Source organism: Salmo salar, chromosome 01 (assembly GCF_965601325.2).
Source record: "Salmo salar chromosome 01, fSalSal1, whole genome shotgun sequence".
NCBI lineage: Eukaryota > Metazoa > Chordata > Actinopteri > Salmoniformes > Salmonidae > Salmo > Salmo salar.
This window is the reverse complement of record NC_138291.1, coordinates 173,140,324-173,164,048: the sequence shown is the minus strand read 5'-3', so window position 1 is coordinate 173,164,048 and position 23,725 is coordinate 173,140,324. Positions and strand designations below refer to the sequence as shown.

General features: G+C 40.4%; 1 protein-coding gene across 1 annotated transcript in view; it reads right to left on the bottom strand.

Annotated features, from left to right (window-relative positions):
• Positions 1–11,175: 11,175 nt before the first annotated feature.
• Positions 11,176–23,725, bottom strand: part of LOC106571279 (ras-related protein Rab-3C) — a 63,142-nt gene continuing 50,592 nt past the window's right edge. Inside the window, exons 4-5 of the mRNA XM_014144171.3 lie at positions 16,056–16,180; positions 11,176–14,931 (exon numbers count right to left, since the gene is read on the bottom strand). Coding sequence (XP_013999646.1) covers positions 14,741–14,931; positions 16,056–16,180 — 316 coding nt within the window. The 3' untranslated portion in view covers positions 11,176–14,740. The remainder of the gene's footprint in view (positions 14,932–16,055; positions 16,181–23,725) is intronic.

The window sequence follows — 23,725 nt, the reverse complement described above, 5'->3', positions numbered from 1 at the left end:
CTAGCTAAGTCAACTCTTAGGAAAAAGCAATACAAACACATCTAGCTAAGTCAACTCTTAGGAAAAAGCAATACAAACACATCTAGCTAAGTCAACTCTTAGGAAAAAGCAATACAAACACATCTAGCTAAGTCAACTCTTAGGAAAAAGCAATACAAACACATCTAGCTAAGTCAACTCTTAGGAAAAAGCAATACAAACACATCTAGCTAAGTCAACTCTTAGGAAAAAGCAATACAAACACATCTAGCTAAGTCAACTCTTAGGAAAAAGCAATACAAACACATCTAGCTAAGTCAACTCTTAGGAAAAAGCAATACAAACACATCTAGCTAAGTCAACTCTTAGGAAAAAGCAATACAAACACATCTAGCTAAGTCAACTCTTAGGAAAAAGCAATACAAACACATCTAGCTAAGTCAACTCTTAGGAAAAAGCAATACAAACACATCTAGCTAAGTCAACTCTTAGGAAAAAGCAATAGCCAGATGCTCTGGCTGACAGAAGATGAACTATATTTCCACAGCTGCACACTTGAGGTATAGCACGATGAACCTTGCATATATACATGTAATGTTTAGAGTGGACATGGCTCTCAATTCCAGTTGAGAGACATGTGTGTCCTTTGTATACATTACATTTCTAGTTGCATTTCAATGGTTCCTGTTGATGATCCACAGGGAATATGATCCAGATGGAGATGGAGTGTCTCATTGCAGATAGGTGACTATCTCTCTAGAAATAGTCACCTCTCTGACACATATGTAGATTTTAACAGCACTGGAACAAACCTGATGGTGGCAATTATTATTCATTATTATTGTATTTTTGATGACATACAAAGGGACACTTTTAACTGCAAAGTTTCAAATGATGCTTTATTTGTCCTTTAGTCTTCAGATTGCCAATCTGTCCCCCATCGTCACACAAAAAAAGGATTGTTGTAATTGCATGGATCTCGTCTCCAACTGTCACTTGGGTGGAACTGTCGATCATGCTTTGAACCTCAGTCGCAAATATAAAGCAGAAAATACAACATTTTATATGCAACAGATAAATAAAAGCATGGGTTGATCAGGGTTCCTGAGTGGTGCAGCGGTCTAAGACACTGTATCTCAGTGCTAGAGCCGTCACTACAGACCCTGGTTCCATTCCAGGCTGTATCACAACCGGCCGTGATTGGGAGTCCCATAGGGCGGCGCACAATTGGCCCAGCGTCGTCTGGTTTAGGGTTCTTGTAAATAAGAATTTGTTCTTAACTGTTTTGCCTAGTTAAAAAAAAAACGTTATTTCTAGAGTTATTAAAGCACTAGAGCTCAATGAACAAAAACAAATGATTATGAGTAAATTCCTAATTTCATCTGACCGCAATGTAGGAGGACTGTTAAAGACTGTTGTAGTGACTTCAGTACAACGCCTAGCAAAGTTGTAGAATTCTCCACACTGGTGTCAGAAGTGAGATGGCGACTCGGTGCGGCCATCAAAGGCAGGTCCCAACAGTACGCGTGAATCAAGAGTGAAGCACAGTAGATGAAGGTGATGAGAGAGGTGTATGTTGAGTTTTCTCCATGCTTGCTGATCAGTAGCTCCATCTTGTGATGAATAAACGGAACTGACAGACCTCAAACCGCAGTTCATGGGGCTGTAGTGCTGGGCCAAGAGTCTATAGAGGAAGATATAATAGATTATCTGAAAATGTACCGTATTTTAGGGCTACATTCAATCCGTGTCAAGGAAGATGCACCAGAAAAGAGTTCCCTGGACATAAACCAGAACAAAGTTCCCTGGACATGCACCTGAACATAATTCGCTGGAGATGCACCATTGGGCACCTTTGCTTCACTAGGAGCTGAACGGAACAAGGCAGGTTTATCAGGTAAGTTGACTGAGTGAGAGCACATTCTCATTTACAGAAACCCCAATGGATAATGTATTCACCCTGAATCTTACCACATCAATTTAACAGTGACATGGGTCTATAGAAGGTACATAGCTTATTACTGATATCTCTGGTTTGAGGAAAGCAGACATTACTGCCAATTTTTATTTCAGCGAGAGTGTCATCCTTAAGAGACTCATTTAACATTAGTCAGGGGTCTATCAGTTCATTAATAATGATGTGTTCATAGAAGTGGAAGACCATCAGGCTCTGGTACTTAATGGTTGGTTACATAGGTTATATCTTGTATAATGGTAGATTGTATAGCATCTTGTATAATGGTAGATTGTATAGAATCTTGTTTATGGTAGGTTGTATAGCATCTTGTTTATTGTAGACTGTATATCATATTGTATAATGGTAGGTTGTATATCGTCTTGTATAATGGTAGGTAGAATAACATCTTGTACAATGGTAGTTTGTATAGCATCTTGTATAATGGTAGGTTGTATAGCATCTTGTATAATGTTGGTTGTAATGTATAACATCTTGCAAAATGGTAGGCTGTATAAAATCTTGCGTAACGGTAGTTGTACAACATCTTGTATAATAGAGATTGTATAAAATATTGTATAATGGTAAATTGTATAACATTTTGTATAATGGTAGGTTGTATAGCATCTTGTATAATGGTAGGTTGTAATGTATAACATCTTGTATAATGGTAGGTTGTATAGCATCTTGTATAATGGTAGGTTGTAATGTATAACATCTTGTATAATGGTAGGTTGTATAGCATCTTGTATAATGGTAGGTTGTAATGTATAACATATTGTATAATGGTAGGTTGTATATAATCTTGTATAATGGTAGGTTGTATATCATCTTGTATAATGGTGGGTTGTATAGCATCTTGTATAATGGTGGGTTGTATATCATCTTGTATAATGGTAGGCGGTATAAAATCGTGTATAACAGTAGTTGTATAACATCTTGTATAATGGTAGGTTGTATAAAATCTTGTATAGTGGTAAGTTATATAACGTCTTGTATAATGGTAGGTTGTATAACATCTTGTATAATGGTAGGTTGTAATGTATAACATATTTTTTAATGGTAGAACAGAAATTTGACGAAGTGACTTGTTAGAAAGGTGGCATCCTATGACACGTGTCACGTTGAAAGTCACTGAGCTCTTAAAGTAAGTCCATTCTACTGCCAGTGTTTGTCTATGGAGATTGCATGGCTGTGTGCTCGATTTTATACACCTGTCAGCAACGGGTGTGGCTGAAATAGCCGAATCCACTAATATGAAGGGGTGTCCACATACTTATACATATAGTGTATTTAAAAAATATTTAGAGGGGAATTCAGACCCGATACACGCCTGTAAATGGAACTTAATTCCTTTTTCACAGACTTTTCTCTGTGCTCATTCTGACCTTAATAAACTTACAGTGGGGGAAAAAAGTATTTGATCCCCTGCTAATTTTGTACGTTTGCCCACTGACAAAGAAAGGATCAGTCTATAATTTTATTGGTAGGTTTATTTGAACAGTGAGAGACAGAATAACAACAAAAATATCCAGAAAAACGCATGTCAGAAATGTTATAAATTGATTTGCATTTTAATGAGGGAAATAAGTATTTGACCCCTTCTCAATCAGAAAGATTTCTGGCTCCCAGGTGTCTTTTATACAGGTAACGAGCTGAGATTAGGAGCACATTATTAAAGTGAGTGCTCCTAACCGCAGCTTGTTACCTGTAAAAAAGACACCTGTCCACAGAAGCAATCAATCAGATTCCAAACTCTCCACCATGGCCAAGACCAAAGAGCTCTCCAAGGATGTCAGGGACAAGATTGTAGACCTACACAAGGCTGGAATGGGCTACAAGACCATCGCTAAGCAGCTTGGTGAGAAGGTGACAACATTTGGTGTGATTATTCGCAAATGGAAGAAACACAAAAGAACTGTCAATATCCCTCAGCCTGGGGCTCCATGCAAGATCTCACCTCGTGGAGTTGCAATGATCATGAGAATGGTGAGGAATCAGCCCAGAACTACACGGGAGGATCTTGTCAATGATCTCAAGGCAGCTGGGACCATAGTCACCAAGAAAACAATTGGTAACACACTACGCCGTGAAGGACTGAAATCCTGCAGCGCCTGCAAGGTCCCCCTGCTCAAGAATACATATACATGCCCGTCTTAAGTTTGCCAATGAACATCTGAATGACTCAGAGGACAACTGGTGCTGTGGTCAGATGAGACCAAAATGGAGGTCTTTGACATCAACTCAACTCGCCGTGTTTGGAGGAGGAGGAATGCTGCCTATGACCCCAAGAACACCATCTCCACCGTCAAACATGGAGGTGGAAACATTATGCTTTGGGGGTGTTTTTCTGCTAAGGGGACAGGACAACTTCACCGCATCAAAGGGACGATGGACTGGGCCATGTACCGTCAAATCTTGGGTGAGAACCTCCTTCCTTCAGCCAGGGCATTGAAAATGGGTCGTGGATGGGTATTCCAGCATGACAATGACCCAAAACACACGGCCAAGGCAACAAAGGAGTGGCTCAAGAAGAAGCACATTAAGGTCCTGGAGTGGCCTAGCCAGTCTCCAGACCTTAATCCCATAGAAAATCAGTGGAGGGAGCTGAAGGTTCGAGTTGCCAAACATCAGCCTCGAAACCTTAATGACTTGGAGAAGATCTGCAAAGAGGAGTGGGACAAAATCCCTCCTGAGATGTGTGCAAACCTGGTGGCCAACTACAAGAAACGTCTGACCTCTGTGATTGCCAACAAGGGTTTTGCCACCAAGTACTAAGTCATGTTTTGCAGAGGGGTCAAATACTTATTTCCCTCATTAAAATGCAAATCATTTTATAACATTTTTGACATGCATTTCTGTTATTCTGTCTCCCACTGTTCAAATAAACCTACTATTAAAATTATAGACTGATCATTTCTTTGTAAGTGGGCAAACGTACAAAATCAGCAGGGGATCAAATACTTTTTTCCCTCACTGTAAGCATGAGGAAACATGTGCCAGTGTGGTTGTTCATTTCTTTACTATCAAATGAGGAGACAAACTTACATTTACATTGTTTTTTTTTTTTAAACATTTTAGTCATTTAGCAGACGCTCTTATCCAGAGCGACTTACAGTAGTGAATGCATACATTTATGTATACTTAAACTAAATCTTTAATAATGAGAGCTTTGCAATAGCAATGACTTGTCAACGATTCACCATTTGTAATGATCCGTTGAGAGTGGCGAGACGAAAGTACAAAGGTCTTTTATAGCCAAGATACACCCCTTTCAACCTACATGACGAACAGATACATAGAATGGGTCACAAGGTGAGACTTTTAAATGAGAAAAGAGTATCCCTTAGCATTCACTATAAATTATCGTTCAGTTTGGTCCCTATCTCGTTCCTGTTACTCCTAGCACAAAAACACCAACTCGACCAATGGCATAAATCGATTGTCAACTCCAGACACTACCACACACATCCCCCAAGGCCAAAGGAGGGAGTGACTGGCACACAGACATTGGAAACCAGTAATTGGTTCCCCATTAATAACACCATCCTTTCACATGGTTTAGAATAGGTAAAGTCACATTCACATATGAAGACAATGTTCCCTCCTGTCCTCTTCCCTTTCTGATGGAAGAAGTACAACTGCCAACACCAGAGTCCGAAGGGATACATTCTAATAACAAGTATATCACATAAGCATATTATGCAGATAAAACATCTTAATTATCTATGTTACCCAACTAATTCTGATTAATCCGCCACACCAGCTGGCTATTTGTTTTGGGTGGATAACAGAAATGGAGGTGTGGCAGAGGTGTCTACAGATACACATAAACTGACCTTGATTTAGAGCTCCATTCAATCTGTAGCGCTGAAATGTTACAGATTGCACGATAGAAATGTAAAGAATTTCTGTTTTAGCCAACACATACAGCATTTACCGTGAATGCAAATCAACTTTTATTTGTCACATACACATGGTTAGCAGATGTTAATGTGAGTGTAGCAAAATGCTTGTGCTTCTAGTTCCTACAGTGCAGTAATATCTAACAAGTAATGTGATATGAGTAATGTAAGATATGTAAACATTATTAAAGTGACTAGTGATCCATTCATTAAAGTGGCCAGTGATTGGAATGCAGTCTCCACTAACGTGGGAACATGGTCTTTAAACTTCAGTCACGCTGTAATGCTGAACTTCCGCAATACAGATTGAATAGAGCCCTTAATTCCCTAATAATTACACCACCTTTTACTTGGAGGAAACCATCAATTAGGTCGAGTGAACCTGTCGGTTCCAACTGGAAACATATCATTTTTTCCCGATAACAGCACTGTAATTTACACATTTATTAGAGCTACTGATAAGAGCTTGATAAAAAGAGTAATCCGTTTGGATAAGGGGATTGTAATTAAAGGCTAAATGACAATTGTTTTAGATCTATTTTACCTTATGATCACTGGAGATGAATTTGAAGACCAATCATATGGTATATCTTCAGAGGCACAGTATTTATTTATTCATTGGTACATGCATTCACACAGTCTAAAGGTATAGGATCATTCCCACTATATGATTGATATCTTAAGCAATAAAATCCCAATTTATCAATTAAAGGTTTATGGAAAAACTGCACTTGTCCTCTGTCGCTTCTAAAAAGGGTCCTCAGATCAGTCGTTGGATAGGGTGATGTCTGTAAAGTGGGGCACAGATAACGAAGAGGAGGGCATCAAGGCATTCAAAATGGCTACAGGGATGGAGATGCAGGAGTCAGGGCTTTGGGTCCCGGGGTCTGGGATCCTGGGTACCTCACTGGATTGTCTGCAGTGGTGGTGGTCAAAGTGTCCCTATGGTGCAAGGGACCTTACCATTGAAGAGGCAGTGAAGTCGAAGGATTTCCGTGAAGACCATCCTTACTGGCACCAACCAGGTCCAAGGTCAGCTCCATAATCACTGGAAGGGACACTGCTTCTTCGTTGTGTGGACCACCACTTCTTCATCACCATCCCCATCCATCGTGACAACCTCTGACAGACTCATATTGCACCTCCTGTCAGTACCTGTTTTCAGGGAAGACAACGGTCCTAAAATATTCCACATAGTTCATACACACACACACTAGGCTCCCAGAATAGGTTATATGACATACACATTTTGCTCAAAGCAGCCACCTAAAGTAATGTAGTTAACTTTATCGTGGGCACAGTGGGAATTTATATCTATGATGTTCAAATTATTTCTCACCCCCAGAGTGAGATTACATCACTTCCAGCAGATCTTCTTGTTGATGGTGGCGTTGATCATTTACTGCTTCTCGTGGGGTGAGCCTGATGTTTCCGCATGTCACGCCTCATGTCTAAGACATGGAGAAAAGGGGACATAAACTCACAATTTCTATGCATTTACAAATTCAATGTTTTACACAATATCCTATCATATTCGATGAGTTACTGACCTGTCCGTCCACAGGCTCGATCAGCTGTAGTCTCCACGACCGGATCACACTGGCATCATACAGTCTGAGGGATGCACTCCTGTTGGACTGGAAAACAAAGAGACATTTGGTGTGCGGTAGGTCTTTTTTTATGCTGTATCACCATCTTTATCTGGACAGAAAAAAACATTATTTATCATACTCACCTCCTAATCCTCATGACTCATTGTTTGTTCTTGTTTCCCAATCAACAGTCTGGATCTTCTTCTTCTGTCATGATGGATGACCTACCTTTTCTGGTACCATTTCTCTTTTCCACTGGAAAATGGCAGCTACAGACCCGAGTGTCGTCACTGGGTTTCCGTTCTGCCCATTTCAAAGACACACAAACAAACAAAAAGGTACTTTTACTAGCTAGCTAAGTTGATTACTAAAACGGTAACATTTACATTAAAATACCATAACCCACAGACTTCACTAAAGTAACGGTAAAATAGACTGGGATTGGTCTATCTGCTCATCTAAAATCTTACTATGTGGATGGGACATCTCAAATCAAATTTTATTTGTCACATGGGTCCGAATACAACAGTTGTAGACCTTACCGTGAAATGCTTACTTACAAGCCGTTAACTATTTCTTGTTTTACATTTTTGGTTAACTAAAAATAAATATAAAATGTAACACAATAAAATAAAAATAGCGAGGCTACATACAGGGGGTACCGGTACTGAGTCAATGTGTGGGGGAACAGGTTAGTAGAGGTAATTTGTACATGTAGGTAGAGGTAAAGTAGATAATAAACAGCTAGTAGCAGCATTATAAAAACAATGGGGGGGGTGTCAATGGAAATAGTCCGGGTGGCCATTTGATGGGGTAGAAGGGGGTAGAAGCAGTTAAGGAGCCTTTTGGTCCTAGACTTGGCGCTCCGGTACCGCTTGCAGTGCGGTAGCAGAGAGAACAGTCCATGACGAGGGTGATTGGAGTCTCTGATCATTTTTTGGGTCTTCCTCTGACACCGCTTAGTATATAGGTCATGTATGGCAGGAAGCTTGGCCCAATGATGTACTGGGCCGTACGCACTACCCTCTGTAGCGCCTTATGGTCAGATGCCGAGCAGTTGCCATACCAGCCGGTGATGCAACCAGTCAGGATGCTCTCAATGGTGCAGCTGTAATAACTTTTTGAGGATCTGAGAACCCATGCCAAAACTTTTCAGCCTGCTGTTGTGTTGTTGTGCCCTCTTTACAACTGTCTTGGTGTGTTTGGACCTTGATAGTTTGTTGGTGATGTGGACAGCAAAAATTTGAAACTTTCAACCCGCTCCACTACAGCTCCACTACAGCTAGCAAAACAGTCCTGTACCGTAGCATCCGGGTCATCTGACCACTTCCGTATTGTGCGAGTCACTGGTACTTCCTGCTTTAGTTTTCGCTTGTAAGCAGGAATCAGGAGGATAGAATTGTTGTCAGATTTGCCAAATGGAGGGCGAGGGAGAGCTTTGTATGCGTCTCTGTGTGTGGAGTATAGGTGGTTTTGAGATATTTTTCCTCTGGTTACACATGTGACATGCTGGTAGAAATTAGATAAACGGATTTAAGTTTGCCTGTATTATAGTCCCCGGCCACAAGGAGTGCTGCTTCTGGATGAGCATGGTCTTGTTTGCCTATGGCCTTATACAGCTTGCAGAATGAGGTGTTAGTGCCAGCATCGGTTTGTGGTGATAAATAGACGGCTATGAATAATATAGATGAGAACTCTCTTGGCAGGTAGTGTGGTCTGCACAGCTTATCATGAGGTGTTATTGCTCGCCTGAGGTAGAGCAATACCTCGATACTTCTTTAATATTAGACATCACGCACCAGCTGTTATTGACAAATAGACAGAAAACCCCTCGTCTTACCAGACGTAGTGTCTCTGTCCTGCCGATGCATGGAAAACCCAGCCAGCTCTATATTATCTGTCATCGTTCAGCCACGACTCAGTGAAACATAACATATTACAGTTTTTAATGTCACGTTGGTAGGATAATCGTAGATCTTCAATTTTATTTTCAAATGATTGCAGGTTGGCCAATAGCATGGATGGTAGTGGAGGTTTACTCACTCGCCCGACCTCCGCCGCCTTTTTCTCCGTCTTTTCTTCACGCAAATGACAGGGATTTGGGCCTGGTCTCGAGAAAGCAGTATTTCCTTCGTGTCGAACTTGTTAAAGAAAAAATCTTTGTCCAGTTCGAGGAGGGTAACCACTGCTCTTTTCGGTCATAAGAGACGGTAGCAGCAACATTATGTACAAAATAATTGTTTTAATAAGTTGCGGAAAAAAACTAACAAAATAGCACAGTTGGTTAGGAGCCTGTAAAACTGCCCTCTGGGGCCACATTTCTGCTGTGATGGAGGAATTATCTGGAATGCTCAACTAGATGATCAGGACTGTCTAGGGTGCCCTTTGCCTGAAGAGGTGAAGTATTGCGATGAGCTATATGACTGTACTTCTGATTCTCAACAGTAAAGGTAAAACCCTCATCCGTAAGGTCACTGAGGATGACCAACAGTGATAGGGGGATCATCTGAAAGGGAATGATATGCAGGGATGTAATTTAAAGATTTTGGGCAGCAGACCACGATTTCTACATTCAGGTCTTAAATCTGTGACATGCGATGTTTGCAAAGGTACAATTTCACTGCTGTGTCAGGCTAGTTTGCCATGTGCGTTGTACACGTAACTTCAGACGGTGGTTATCTAGCAAATTTCCATACGCACCTAGCTAACCACAGATCTTTGATCTAACCACAATTGCTTGTTAGCAGCTCGCAAACAGGGCTTACCTTATCACACGGCTCCAGTGATGCCTCTCGCTTACAGAGGTCAGAAAACAATAAAATGCATGTGTGCTTATCGGAGTAGTGGTTACAAGCGGGTACATACTTTAGTACAGAACCATCCTCGACGGAGAGTACTAAGGTTAGCTGGTTCGCTACAAAGGCCAAGATTCAAGTAATTAAAACATGCTAAAGTAGTTAGCTAGGTAATCTGTAAAATGCTAAAAAAAAAAACACACAAGAAATATAGTCAATTATTTACACAAGAAACTAATAAGACTAGAATATCTACTTGCTAGGTTACTTTCTACTTGAGATGAGTTTGCATAGAGACATGTGCCTTGAGGGATGACGTCAAAGCTTGCCACAACATGTGTAGTTCTGTATGATAGCCACATTAGCGTCTAATTAGCATTTTGTTTTGGGGGGGTAATTACAGGCGAAAGTTACCTTGAGAGATTTGCATGGTTATCAAAACTTCACGCCAGGGTAAGCCTACACAAAACACAGACCTTATATGAAGAAGTTCTAAAATCCCTGACGAAAAAACGATTGGAACCATTTCCGGGTTTTACCGCTAGATGTTATGGCTATTAGGACTGTAATGTGGTATTCAATAGGGCCTTCTTTGGCCATGCTGACTCAACAAAATATGACCATGAAAAAGAACAGATATCTTAACTCAGATGACAATAGTATGTAGTAATATGATTACAAGAAGGGCAAAGGCTGAAATTGTAAGGACTTCATTATCTTCATTACCAATTACCAATTAAAATGGTCTAATAACTAGGAAACTTAATTGGCAAGAATATAGTAAGAATACGGTGTAGGTACATTGCTTTCTTACTTCTTTCTCCAGCAGATGGCAGACTTACAGTACCAGTGAGACAAAGAAACCATCTGGGTATGTCATACATTTTTATTTCCCCAATCTTGAAGCCATTGAAATTGTAACAAACTGCCCCAAAAAAATTACACAAGAATACAATTGGTATATTTTTATTGTCATCTTGAAATCACCTGTGTAATACATCATGTCACATACACATAAAAGTAAATATCCAGCTCATGAGTAGTTCATACAAGGAAAATAGAATACTGTAGGTCACTTTAATAGTACAATGATGTATTATCAGTTCAGGTCCATCTGAAGACTCAAAGAGATACAGCAAACATTTTCTGTTATAGGATAGCTATTATACAAATCAAGAATTCAAAGAAACCACTTGACTTCTTTTTTTTTTACCAGACACGCCATTGACACGTTTTATTACTATCAGTGTGTCTCTACAGCTGAAGAGATGGTCCGATTCAAACACTCGGGGCTACAGTACAGACATGTTGAGAACGTATGAAAGAACAACAGGAGAAAACGTGATTTAGCAGTTGTATGGTGAATTTGTGAGAGGCTTTTGAGGGTTTGTTCACCGCTGGAATTCTAATTGTGTTAGGCTACACAGAGGAAAGGTCCCAGAGAATATTGGTGAGGTGAGCAGCTGGCTTAACGCTTGAACAGATGCGATGGCAGAATAGGGCAGGCTAGGATCTCAACTGGCTTCTCCACGTCCACAAAGCAGAAAATGCCAGACCGAGGAGCAGCGCACTACAAACAATTGTTTCAAAGAGGTGAAGGGAAAGTGACCTGCTGTCAAGGACACCGTACCTTACATAGTAGAGTGCCAATTAACCTAAGAGGGGTCAAGGGGTCAACATTTTATCATTAGTGTGTTATCATTAGAGCCCCTGGTGTACAGCTAAGTACGCTGTTTCTCTTTTTGTGTGTGTTATCATGAATGGAATGCCGTTTATGATTAATTAAATAACAAAGGCTAAAGTGACCTGCTATTAACCAGTTTGTCTTGTTTCTGTCCATACTGCATATACCATAGTAAGGCTTAATCTCTGTCTCGATGTTTCACAGAAGCTGAACAGACAACACTTCAATATCTTGGGACCCGCATACTAAGCATACTAAGAGGGCTGTTGTTACTGCACCAGAAAACACAATATAAAGCTGTACACATGCTTAAGTCTATAAAACAACAAATAGTATATATTTCATCAAGGAGGTGGATGAATGTACAAGGGGAGGCATCCAATCACACATAGAATTCTGTCTCATTCACACACGCAGCATTCTCTCTACCACTTTGTCGACAACTGTCTTGGCAGCGGAACCATCTAGAGAGGTTTCCCGTCTTTAGATAACAGTGTTGACATTGTGAGAAAATGACTTGGCTTTCTGACAGGCTGCATTTTCTCACTATCACACGTCACAATCATGCCCACTGGGGTTCAGTTGGGAAGACATCGGAACTTGCTTTCTCTTGTTCCACTATTAGGACGCGTCTTAAGTTTTCTGCTACAAAAGTAGGAGACTTTCCACTATGCCCCTGGCCAATTGAACCCCTACTCACACACCACTCGTAAAAAGGAATTCAATCCTAACAGTTATGCATGGCACAGACTGATGGCTATTCACAGAGAAACAGGCTTTTAAAATATTGCACTTATTGGCCCATTGCACCTCAAGACGAGACCTGAAGGTGCACAAATACAATACAATAAGTATACCGATATAGATATATAGAAATAGATCTGGCACAATTTCATGCAAGTGTGCTGCTGAAAATTGTTTGCCACTGAAAATGCAACGATTCAGAGGCAGTTCGTTTTCACAAGTGCAACAATCGATTGTAGCATTTTCTGCCAGACAATATTTGGCATGACACTTGGTCTAGCTAATAGTAACATACCCTTTTTCACAAAATAATCTCACAACACCTAAAAACAGCTTCCTTTCTATTTGTTTTCTAGCACATTTTCACGTAGGGGTCTATTTAGGATAACTGTCTCTGGTTTATTCAAGGGAACTTTTCTATAACAATAGAAAAGTAACGGAGAGTCGAACAGAAGTAAAACATTACTGCAAGTACAGTAAATGAATGGTGAATAATGTCAGAAGGAGTGTCTCTAATAAAAAGTATTTGAGGTGAAGTCCAGAGAATGAGATGGTATGTATTATGGAAGTGGCTCCTTATTTATAATCCTGTAGTCAAGTCAGGTCAGACTTTTGAAATATTGATGCCGTGACTCACATCCCTGAAATAGTTGTCTGGGACCTCTCCTTGGGTTCTCTGTATGTCTCACAATGTCTCTCAATCTTTATTGTTCCAGGAACTGGCATTATTATGAGCTTTCTGCCGTTAATTTAGGACCATTTCATTAACAGTCGCAGCACTGGACCTAGCACTGCAGTACGGAACCCATTTGAGGACATCCGTTGTAAACCCAGACTGAAACGTACGGCTCACAACTGAGGATGACCTACAATGGATTCCGCACTGCAGAAATGATTAGGTCTTAGTTACTCCAGGTGACTGACCAGTTGGCAGTATTACACAGTTCATTGCTTGTACACAGATATAACATTGAGAAACACATCAGAAACTGTTCTCTGCACTCACAGATGCATACTGTTTTCAAACAACAGTCATCGGGTTAGTAATCATACCACTTTACAGCCACATTAAATGTACCACTTATTTAATAAAGTAAACTGTTAAATACCACACTGGCATTATTATCATGACTACCTACCTATCCTACAATATAGTACTGTACATGTTAGTATTAGATAACTGTTACACTATGGCAGCTAATCCACAGTCACTGAACAAACTACTTTATTAATATCCTGAGAATAAAGCCATGCATCTGTCTAACCACAGATAATCACATTGGTTCTAACCACAGATAATCACATTGGTTAATTCTAACCTCAGTTAATCACATTGGTTCATTCTAACCCCAGGTAATCACATTGGTTCATTCTAACCACAGATAATCACATTGGTTCTAACCACTGATAATCACATGAGTTCTAACCACAGATAATCACATGAGTTCTAACCACAGATAATCACATTGGTCCATTCTAACCACCGATAATCACATGGGTTTCACATCTAGTGTGGCGATGGAAAAATATGAAACGATATACAAACAACTAACTGAAAGGCATCACTTTAGTAAGGTAGGTAATACTTTTTTACAGTAATGTTCAATGCTTAAAAGTGGCACTAACACACACACACACACACACACAGTAGGAATAGTGGGAGGGAAGAAATACAGGATATGCAAGAGGGAACTGGCAACTTAACCATACACAGATCATCATGTCATTGACAGAGCATTCCATAAACAACACACTATTTTCTCTGGTTAATATAGTATATAGAAGATCCTGTATTTCTGTTTTTATATAAATAAATAGATAAATGTACCGACTGACGTGGCATTAGTGATTCATGGTCATGGCATACTGACATGGCATTACTGTACATGTCTATTTTTCAGTTTTGTGAACATACAACATATGTGTCAGCCAATTTCAAAAAGTAAAAAAAAATCTGAAAAAATGTACTAGGCACATCAGAAGTCAGATATGAAAAATAATACAATTTAAGGTATTACAGATCTACCTAAGGGATAATACAATATTTTGGCAATCTCATACGTCTTAGATTGTTGTCATTTTCCTGGTTAACAACCGCAGTTGGGCTGCTGCGACGGAGGAGGGTTGTCAGTTAGTCTAGCATTGGGCGTTCCTGTGGTGACAGCCGGGTCAGTCTCCAAACTGTCGGACATCTTGTCGCAGATGAGGTCGACGAGACGCTCAAATGTTTGTTTTACGTTGACATTGTCCTTGGCACTCGTCTCGAAGAACTCAAACCCTGAGAGATAGAAAGGGTCAGGCAGAGAAGTGAGACATCTGGGTTTTGTCTCTCTGTGTGTGTGTCTGTCTCTCTCTCTCTGTGTGTGTGTGTGTATATTCAGTGACCTTTTTCAAGAATATTTAGATCTGTATTATTATATTGCTTCACAGATTTCTTACCCTTTTGTGCTCTTTCCACCAATCAGAAAGAGGCTGAGTGAGGCGCTGTTCTGGAGTGTGTTGGTGTCAGCCAATTAGAAGTGTTTGATTATGGCCTAGCAATAGAGGAGCCTAGTGAAGGCTCTAATTAATAATACATGGCAGAGGTGTGCTCAGGCTGTCTCATAAACCCATTATCATTCTGCATCATAACAACTAAACAACACATACACTGTTGCGTGGCCGACAGCATATTGAACCTATCGGCGCTGTTTGATGAAATCCATTAACAACAATACAATTAGGAAAATTCACAAGCTATTTTCAAAAGAAAATCTTGGTCCTGAAGTAATGAAATGCTCAGAGTACATTAAAGGGAGTTACTGTTTTCAATAAATGTAAAACATTTTATGGAATTGCACCACCAGGAAATGTGGTGGAGTACCCCAGATTACTTCCTTAGACTTCCAGACGTGTACTAGATCCCTTTCTTGAAATTCCTGATTTGGTTTTTGGACATTTACATTACATTTTAGTCATGTAGCAGACACTCTTGTTCAGAGTGACTTAAAGTAGTGAATGCATACATTTCATACTTTTTTTCTCCCGTACGAATCGAACCCACAACCCTGGTGTTGCAAACACCATGCTCTACCAACTGAGCCACACGGGACCTTCCAGATCCCTTTTTTTGCACACTCAGATTACTTTTTTGGACCCTCCTGAAATAACCCAGTAAAACGTTTGTAATGTTATCATTAAAAGTTTACCATCAAATACTACATTAAATTGATTCAGACTGAATATTACATTTCTACAAAATTAGACATGCCAGCTTGGACTTTCTAATAAATCATCCACTGATATCAACATGTCACTTACCCAACATATTTGAGTCAAACCTATTTCTCCAGCCAGGGTTTGTCCCTTTCAGAGAGTACTGATTTGAGGAGGATATGATTGACAGCGTAGATGTCCACTCACCAAGCTGTTCGGCCAGCATTCGACCACTCTCCACTGACACCACTCTCTCCTCCTCCATGTCAGCCTTGTTCCCCGCCAGGATTACCTGGGCGTTGTCCCATGAGTATGTCTTAATCTGGGTGGACCTGTGATGGCACAGGACAGAGACATTCAATCACTGAATCTCCAAAATTCCCATACATTTCTCAAATTCCCAAAATTGCATGGATTAAATCATTATTTCCCTCATCAATCTACACACTATACCGCACAATGACAAAGCAAAAAAACATTTTTTTTTCTTCATTTTTGCAAATTTATAGAAAAACAACAACTGAAATGTCACATTTACATAAGTATTGAGACCCTTTACTCAGTACTTTGTTGAAGCACCTTTGCCAGCGATTACAGCCTTGAGTCATCTTGGGTATGACGCTACAAGCTTGGCACACATGTATTTGGGTAGTTTATCCCTTTCTTCTCTGCAGATCCTCTCCAGCTCTGTCAGGTTGGATGGGGAGCGTCGCTGCACAGCTCTTTTCAGGTCTCTCCAGAGATGTTGGATCTGGGTCAAGTCCAGGCTCTGGTTGGGACACTCAAGGACATTCAGAGACTTGTTGTGAAACCACTCCTGCGTTGTCTTGGCTGTGTGCTTAGGGTCGTTGTCCTGCTGGAAGGTGAACCTTCGTCCTAGTCTGAGGTCCTGAGCGCTCTGGAACAGGTTCTCATCAAGTTTCTCTCTGTACTTTGCTCTGTTCATCTTTCCCTCAATCTTGACTAGTCTCTCAGTCCCTGCCGCTGAAAAACATCCCCACAGCATGATGCTGCCACCACTATGCTTCACCGTAGGGATGGTATTGGCCAGGTGATGAGCAGTGCCTGGTTTCCTCCAGAAGTGACGCTTGGCATTCAGGCCACACAGTTCAATGTTGGTTTAATCACATCAGAGAATCTTGTTTCTCATGGTCTGAGAGTCCTTTAGGTGCCTTTTTACAAACTCCAAGCGGGCTGTCATTTGCCTTTTACTGAGGAGTGGCTTCCGTCTGGCCATTATACCATAAAGGCCTGATTAGTGGAGTGCTGCAGAGATGGTTGTCCTTTTGGAAGGTTCTACCATCTCCACAGAGGAACTCTGTCAGAGTGACCATTGTGTTCTTGCTCAGTTTGGCCGGGTGGCCAGCTCTAGGTAGAGTCTTGGTGGTTCCAAACTTCTTCCATTTAAGAATGATGGAGGCCACTGTTCTTCGGGACCTTCAATGCTGCAGAAATGTTTTGGTACCCTTCCCCAGATCTGTGCCTCGACATAATACTGTCTCAGAGCTCTACGGACAATTCCTTCGACCACATGGCTTGGGTTTTGCTCTGACATGTACAGTCAACTGTGGTTCCTTATATAGACAGATGTGTGCCTTTCCAAATCATGTCCAATCAATTTAATTTACCACAGGTGGACTCCAGTCAAGTTGTAGAAACATCTCAAGGACAATCAATGGAAAAATGATGCAGCTGAGCTTAATTTTGAGTCTCATAGGTATTTCTGTTATAGAGGTTTAATACATTTCCAAAAATTTCAAATAACCTGTTTCCACTTTGTTATTATGGGGTATTGTGTGTAAGTTGATGAGGAAAAACATGTATTTTAATCAATTTTAGAATAAGGCTGTAACGTAACAAAATGTGGAAAATCTGAAGGGTTCGGAATACTTTCGGAATGCATGTATATATACAGTACAAGTCAAACTTTTTGACACACCTACCTATTCAAGGGTTTTTCTTTATTTTTACTATTTTCTACATTGTAGAATAATAGTGAATACATCAAAACTATGAAATAACACATATGGAATTATGTAGTAACCAAAAAAGTGTTTAGCAAATCAAAATACATTTTATGTTCTTCAAATCAAAATACACTTTATATTCTTTGACTTGATGACAGCTTTGCACAGTCTTGGCATTTTCTCAACCAGCTTCATGTGGTAGTCACCTGGAATGCATTTCAATTAACAGGTATGCCTTGTTAAAAGTAAATTTATGGAATTTCTTTCCTTCTTAACGCATTTGAGCCAATCACTTGTGTTGTGATAAGGTAGGGGTGGTATACAGAAGATAGCCCTATTTGTTAAAAGACCAACTACATATTATGTCAAGCACAGCTCAAATAAGCAAAGAGAAATGACAGTCCATCATTTTGTTAAGAAATTAAGGTCAGTCAATCCAGAACATTTCAAGAACTTTGAAAGTTTTTCACGTGCAGTGGCAAAATCCATCAAATGCTATGATGAAACTAGCTCTCATGAGGACCGCCACAGGAAAGGAAGATCCAGAGTTACCTCTGCTGTAGAGGATAAACTCATTAGAGTTATCTGCACCTCAGATAGCAGCCCAAATAAATGCTTCAAAGAGACACATCTCAACATCAATTGTTCAGAGACTGCGTGAATCAGGCCTTCATGGTCAAATTGATGCAAAGAAACCACTACTAAAGGACACCAATAAGAAGAAGAGACTTGCTTGGGCCAAGAAATATGAGCAATGGACATGAGACCAATGGAAATCTGGCCTTCGGTCTGATGAGTACGAATTTGAGATATTTGTTTCCAACCGCCGTGTCTTTGTGAGACACAGAGTAGATGAACGGATGATCTCCACATGTATGGTTCCCAACGTGAAGCATGGAGGAGGAGGTGGGATGGTGTGGAGGTGCTTTGCTGGTGACTGTCAGTGATTTATTTAGAATTCAAGGCACACTTAACCAGCATCGCTACCACAGCATTCTGCAGCGATACGCCATCCCATCTGGTTTGCACTTAGTGGGACTATTTTTCAACAGGATAATGACCCAACACACCTCCAGGCTGTGTAAGGGCTATTTGACCAAGAAGGAGAGTGATGGAGTGCTTCATCAGATGACCTGGCCTCCACAATCACCCGACCTCAACCCAATTGAGATGGGTTGGGATGAGCAGCCAACAAGTGCTCATCATATGTGGGAACTCCTTCAAGACTCTTGGAAAAGCATTCCTCATGAAGCTGGTTGAGAGAATGCCAAGAGTCTGCAAAGCTGTCATCAAGGCAAAGGGTGACTACTTTGAAGAATCTCAAATGCAAAATATATTTTGATTTGTTAAACACTTTATGGTTACTACATGATTACATACGTGTTATTTCATAGTTTTGATGGCTTCACTATTATTCTACAAAATTGTCAAAATAAAGAAAAACCCTTGAATGAGTAGGTGTGTCCAAACTTTTAACTGGTACTCTAGATATAAGGAAAGGGGCAGCATAGAATCAGGGTGAAGACGAGGACCTCATGTTTTCTAGTCTAACAGGTTACTTCAGAGTTGAAGACGAGTACCTCATGTTTTCTAGTCTGTAACAGGTTACTTCAGGTTTGAAGACATGGACCTCATGCTGTCTGGTCTGTAACATGTTACTCCAGTGACAATAACACTTGGGATGTTCCATGTTGACTTTTTCTTGTTCCCAGCATATTTCTGTTAGGCTAAGGATTATATTACCACAACCTAGATTTGTAATTTTCAAAGTTTTCATAAACTAATGCCCAGAGGACATTCTCCTCTGATGGTGTCACAAAACCATTTGGGAACCACATTGAAACATTCTTTGATGAAAATGTTTTGATATCTGGGCTACTGGTCCCTCAAGCCCAATAAGGGACATAAAACTCACATAAAACATTTTATACAGAACCCTTGAGGCTTTAATTACCTGAAAGTCTTGATTTTAAAAATGCACCAGCGACATAACTGAATCATTTAAAAGGTGCTTCAAAGAGACCTTGGAAGTCACAGCGCTACTCTGATAAATAAACACTGTATTATATTCAAAATAAATACATATTATATATATTATTAAAACCTATTACAGAGCATTTTGTAACCTGGAGCCATGGCAACATCGTGGCTGCCGGAGAGCGGAATATGGTAGGGTACTATTGTGGGCGTGAGGGTGAAGAGCAATACCGGCCCCAACTGTACACAACATAAACAACACAGAGCAAATGCTGTCTGCCCAGAGAGAGAGAGAGAGAGAGAGAGAGAGAGAGAGAGAGAGAAAGCAAGGATGGAGATAGCAAAGCAGAGTTAGAGATGGGGGGGGATCAAGATACATGGGGGTAGGAATCCAGATCCATGGGAGTAGGAATCAAGATTTATGGGGAAAGGAATCAAGATACATGGGGTAGGGAACAGGACACATTGGGGTAGGAATCAGGATACATGGGGTAGGAATCAGGAGTCATGGGGTAGAATTCAGGATACATGGGGGTAGGAATCAGGATACATGGTGGTAGGAATGAAGATAGATGAGGGTTGGATTTGTGGGTAGGAATCAGGATACATGGGGTAGGAATCAGGATACATGGGGGTAGGAATATTGGATACATGGGGTAGGAATCAGGATACATCGGAGTAGGAATCAGGATACATGAGGGTAGGAATCAAGATACATGAGGGTAGGTATCAAGATACATGGGGAGAGGAATCAAGATACATGGGGGTAGGAATCAGGATACATGGGAGAAGGAATCAGGATACCTGTGATTGGAATCAGGATACATGGGGGTAGGAATCAGGATACATGAGGGTAGGATTCAAGATACATGTGGGTAGGTATCTGGATACATGAGGGTAGGAATCAGGATAAATGGGAGTAGGAATCAAGATTCATGGGGGTAGGAATCAGGATACATGGGGTTAGGAATCAGGATACATGGGGTATGATTCAGGATACATGGGGGTAGGAAACAGGATAAAATGGGGGTAGGTATCTGGATACATGGGGGTAGGAAACAGGATACATGGGGGTAGGAAACAGGATAAAATGGGGGTAGGAATCAGGATACATGGGAGTAGGAATCAGGATACATGGGTTAGGAATCAGGATACATGGGTTAGGAATCAGGATACATGGGTTAGGAATCAGGATACATGGGTTAGGAATCAGGATACATGGGTTAGGAATCAGGATACATGGGTTAGGAATCAGGATACATGGGTTAGGAATCAGGATACATGGGGGTATGATTCAGGATACATGTGGGTAGGATTCAGCATACATGGGAGTAGGAATCAGGATACATGGGGGTAGGAATCAGGATACATGGGGGTAGGAATCAGGATACATGGGGTAGGAATCAGGATACATGGGGGTAGGATTCAGGATACATGTGGGTAGGATTCAGCATACATGGGAGTAGGAATCAGGATACATGGGGTAGGAATCAGGATACATGGGGGTAGGAGTCAGGATATATGGGGTAGGAATCAAGATACATTGTGGTAATAATTAAGATACATGGGGGAGGAATCAAGATACATTGTGGTAATAATTAGGATACATGGGGGAGGAATCAAGATACATTGTGGTAATAATTAGGATACATGGGGGAGGAATCAAGATACATTGTGGTAATAATTAGGATACATGGGGGAGGAATCAAGATACATTGTGGTAATAATCAGGACACATGTTCATATTATATACATTGTGCTATGTTAGAATGAGAAACCAGTAGACAGGGCAATGAATAGGGAGAGAGGGAGGGATAGAGAGAGGGAGGGATAGCAAAAGAGAGGTTGTGCTAGAGAGAGGGAGAGATAGAGAGAGGAGTGAAAGAGAGGGAGGGATAGAGAGAGGGAGGGGGCAAAAGAGAGGGAGGGGAAGTGCGTTAGGTTGGGATGAGCGAGAGAGACAGAGAAGGAAGGAGAGCGAAAAGGTATTAGATGGAGAGGGAGAAAAGTGGGTGGAGGTAGAGAAACCATCCACAAGGTGGGTTCATACTAAAACTGAGAGACAAAGAAACGAGAAAGGAAGGAGGGGAAGAGGTTGTGTGTAGAAGAGAGAAAAAGATGACTCAGCATTTACATTTCTTGTTATGAAACTCATAGTTGGACTTAATCAATACTCAACCCTCTTCATTTCCTCTTGGTTCATAGATTCTGTCCCTGATGGCACCATATTCCAAATATAGTGCACTTCCTGTGGCCTAAGGGCCCTGGTCAAAGGTAGGGCACTACATAGGGATTAGGGTGCCAATTGGGACATAATCATAGGACTGAACATGCAGTAGTCTGTTGTTTCACCCAATTATTAATTACTAGAAACTCATAGCTAATTTTTATCGCTGAGTCCATTGGGTCAATGCGATTATGATGGATTGCATTGCTGTAGTGTTGCACAGTGTGCAAATATAGATATTTTTTGGGGACCAGAAGAACACTATTCTTTATTTAGCACTCTAAAAAGTGTTTGCTACCATGTATTTGGATTATTAAAGAACCAACTCTGTAAACTGTGTGGAGCTTTTCTCACAGTTAAGCCATGTGTTCATTGACGCGAAGGAGACTTTAGCTATGACTTAATGTCACTAATCATTTATATCAGAAAGTCTTCAAATAGCAGCATTTCCTTCAACGGTTTTAGAAATGCCAAGGACTCTTTCCCAATCTCAATACTTATATGTCATTTCTTCCTGAGTGAGCCAATACATGAAACCAATATTTCACCTATCATTAGGGATTGCATAATTACTCTATAACCGTGTAACTGACGATTATGGATGAAGAACGTCATTAAAAAAAAGAAACGGTTAAAACATCTATATTGTTTGGTGCAACGAACCGCTGGGGTTGAGTCCGTTCTTGTGTTAACATGGACTCTTAACAATGTGATGAAAGTTTGTCGCTCCTTGCTGAAACAAGCAAGATGTTGGAGCAAACAAGTTTCGGTTGCCTAGACAACACCCCCCACAATGCAGCAAAAGCACACATTACACATGTAGTCAGGAGAGGAGAAAATGTGTGTAAAAAAAGTGTTTATTTTGTTTCGTTTTTTTTGCTATTCCAACGGTTATTACAGAGACCGCAGTCATTTGTCTGGCCAATTACCATTATCCAAAATTCCAGCAGCAATCCATTGTTTGGTTTTGTTTACCTGGACAGTGTTTCTAAACTTTTTATCAAGTGTGGCACAAACCCAGCGCAAGTCAACAATGCAAGTCAACGGCTCTAGCCTTTTTGGGGCTGTTATGCCAAATAATGTCCCCCGGGCCAAAAAGTGTCCTCCTCTGCGTCACAATGGGATTCAATGAACTATTAGCATCCATTGCGATATCAACGGTGTGATGACATAATGATTAGAATCTTGGAGATCATTATAGTCTAAATTACATTCTTTTCATCATCACTATGCAAACAAGGCTGATTTCCATGACAATTTCACTGTTTTAAACAAGTTTTGTTAAGCTAATAAAATGAAAACATTACTTTTAACTATTATTAGGTACCTTGTTAACATTACAACATGAAATCCATATCTTAAATGTTACAACGTTTCGGAAATGGCAAAGAAAACGTGTAATCCGCTTGACACATTAAAGTTACTTACCTTACAGATCCCATAGCCAGCTAATTTCCACTCCATTCATATGCAAATCCATTTGATTCATACACTAGCTTGTCTGGCTGTTATGTTTTTATTTTAACCTGCCCTTCCCTTATCTACACTGAAATAATAGAAATTCAGTAGAAATTCAGTAGTCCTCTATTATATATATATATATATAGCATAGCTCAGTACACCCTTGTGGTTGAATATATATGCATTTATTGTAGGTTCTAGGACACAACAATGAATAATGTGGAACAAATAGGATACCTTACAAT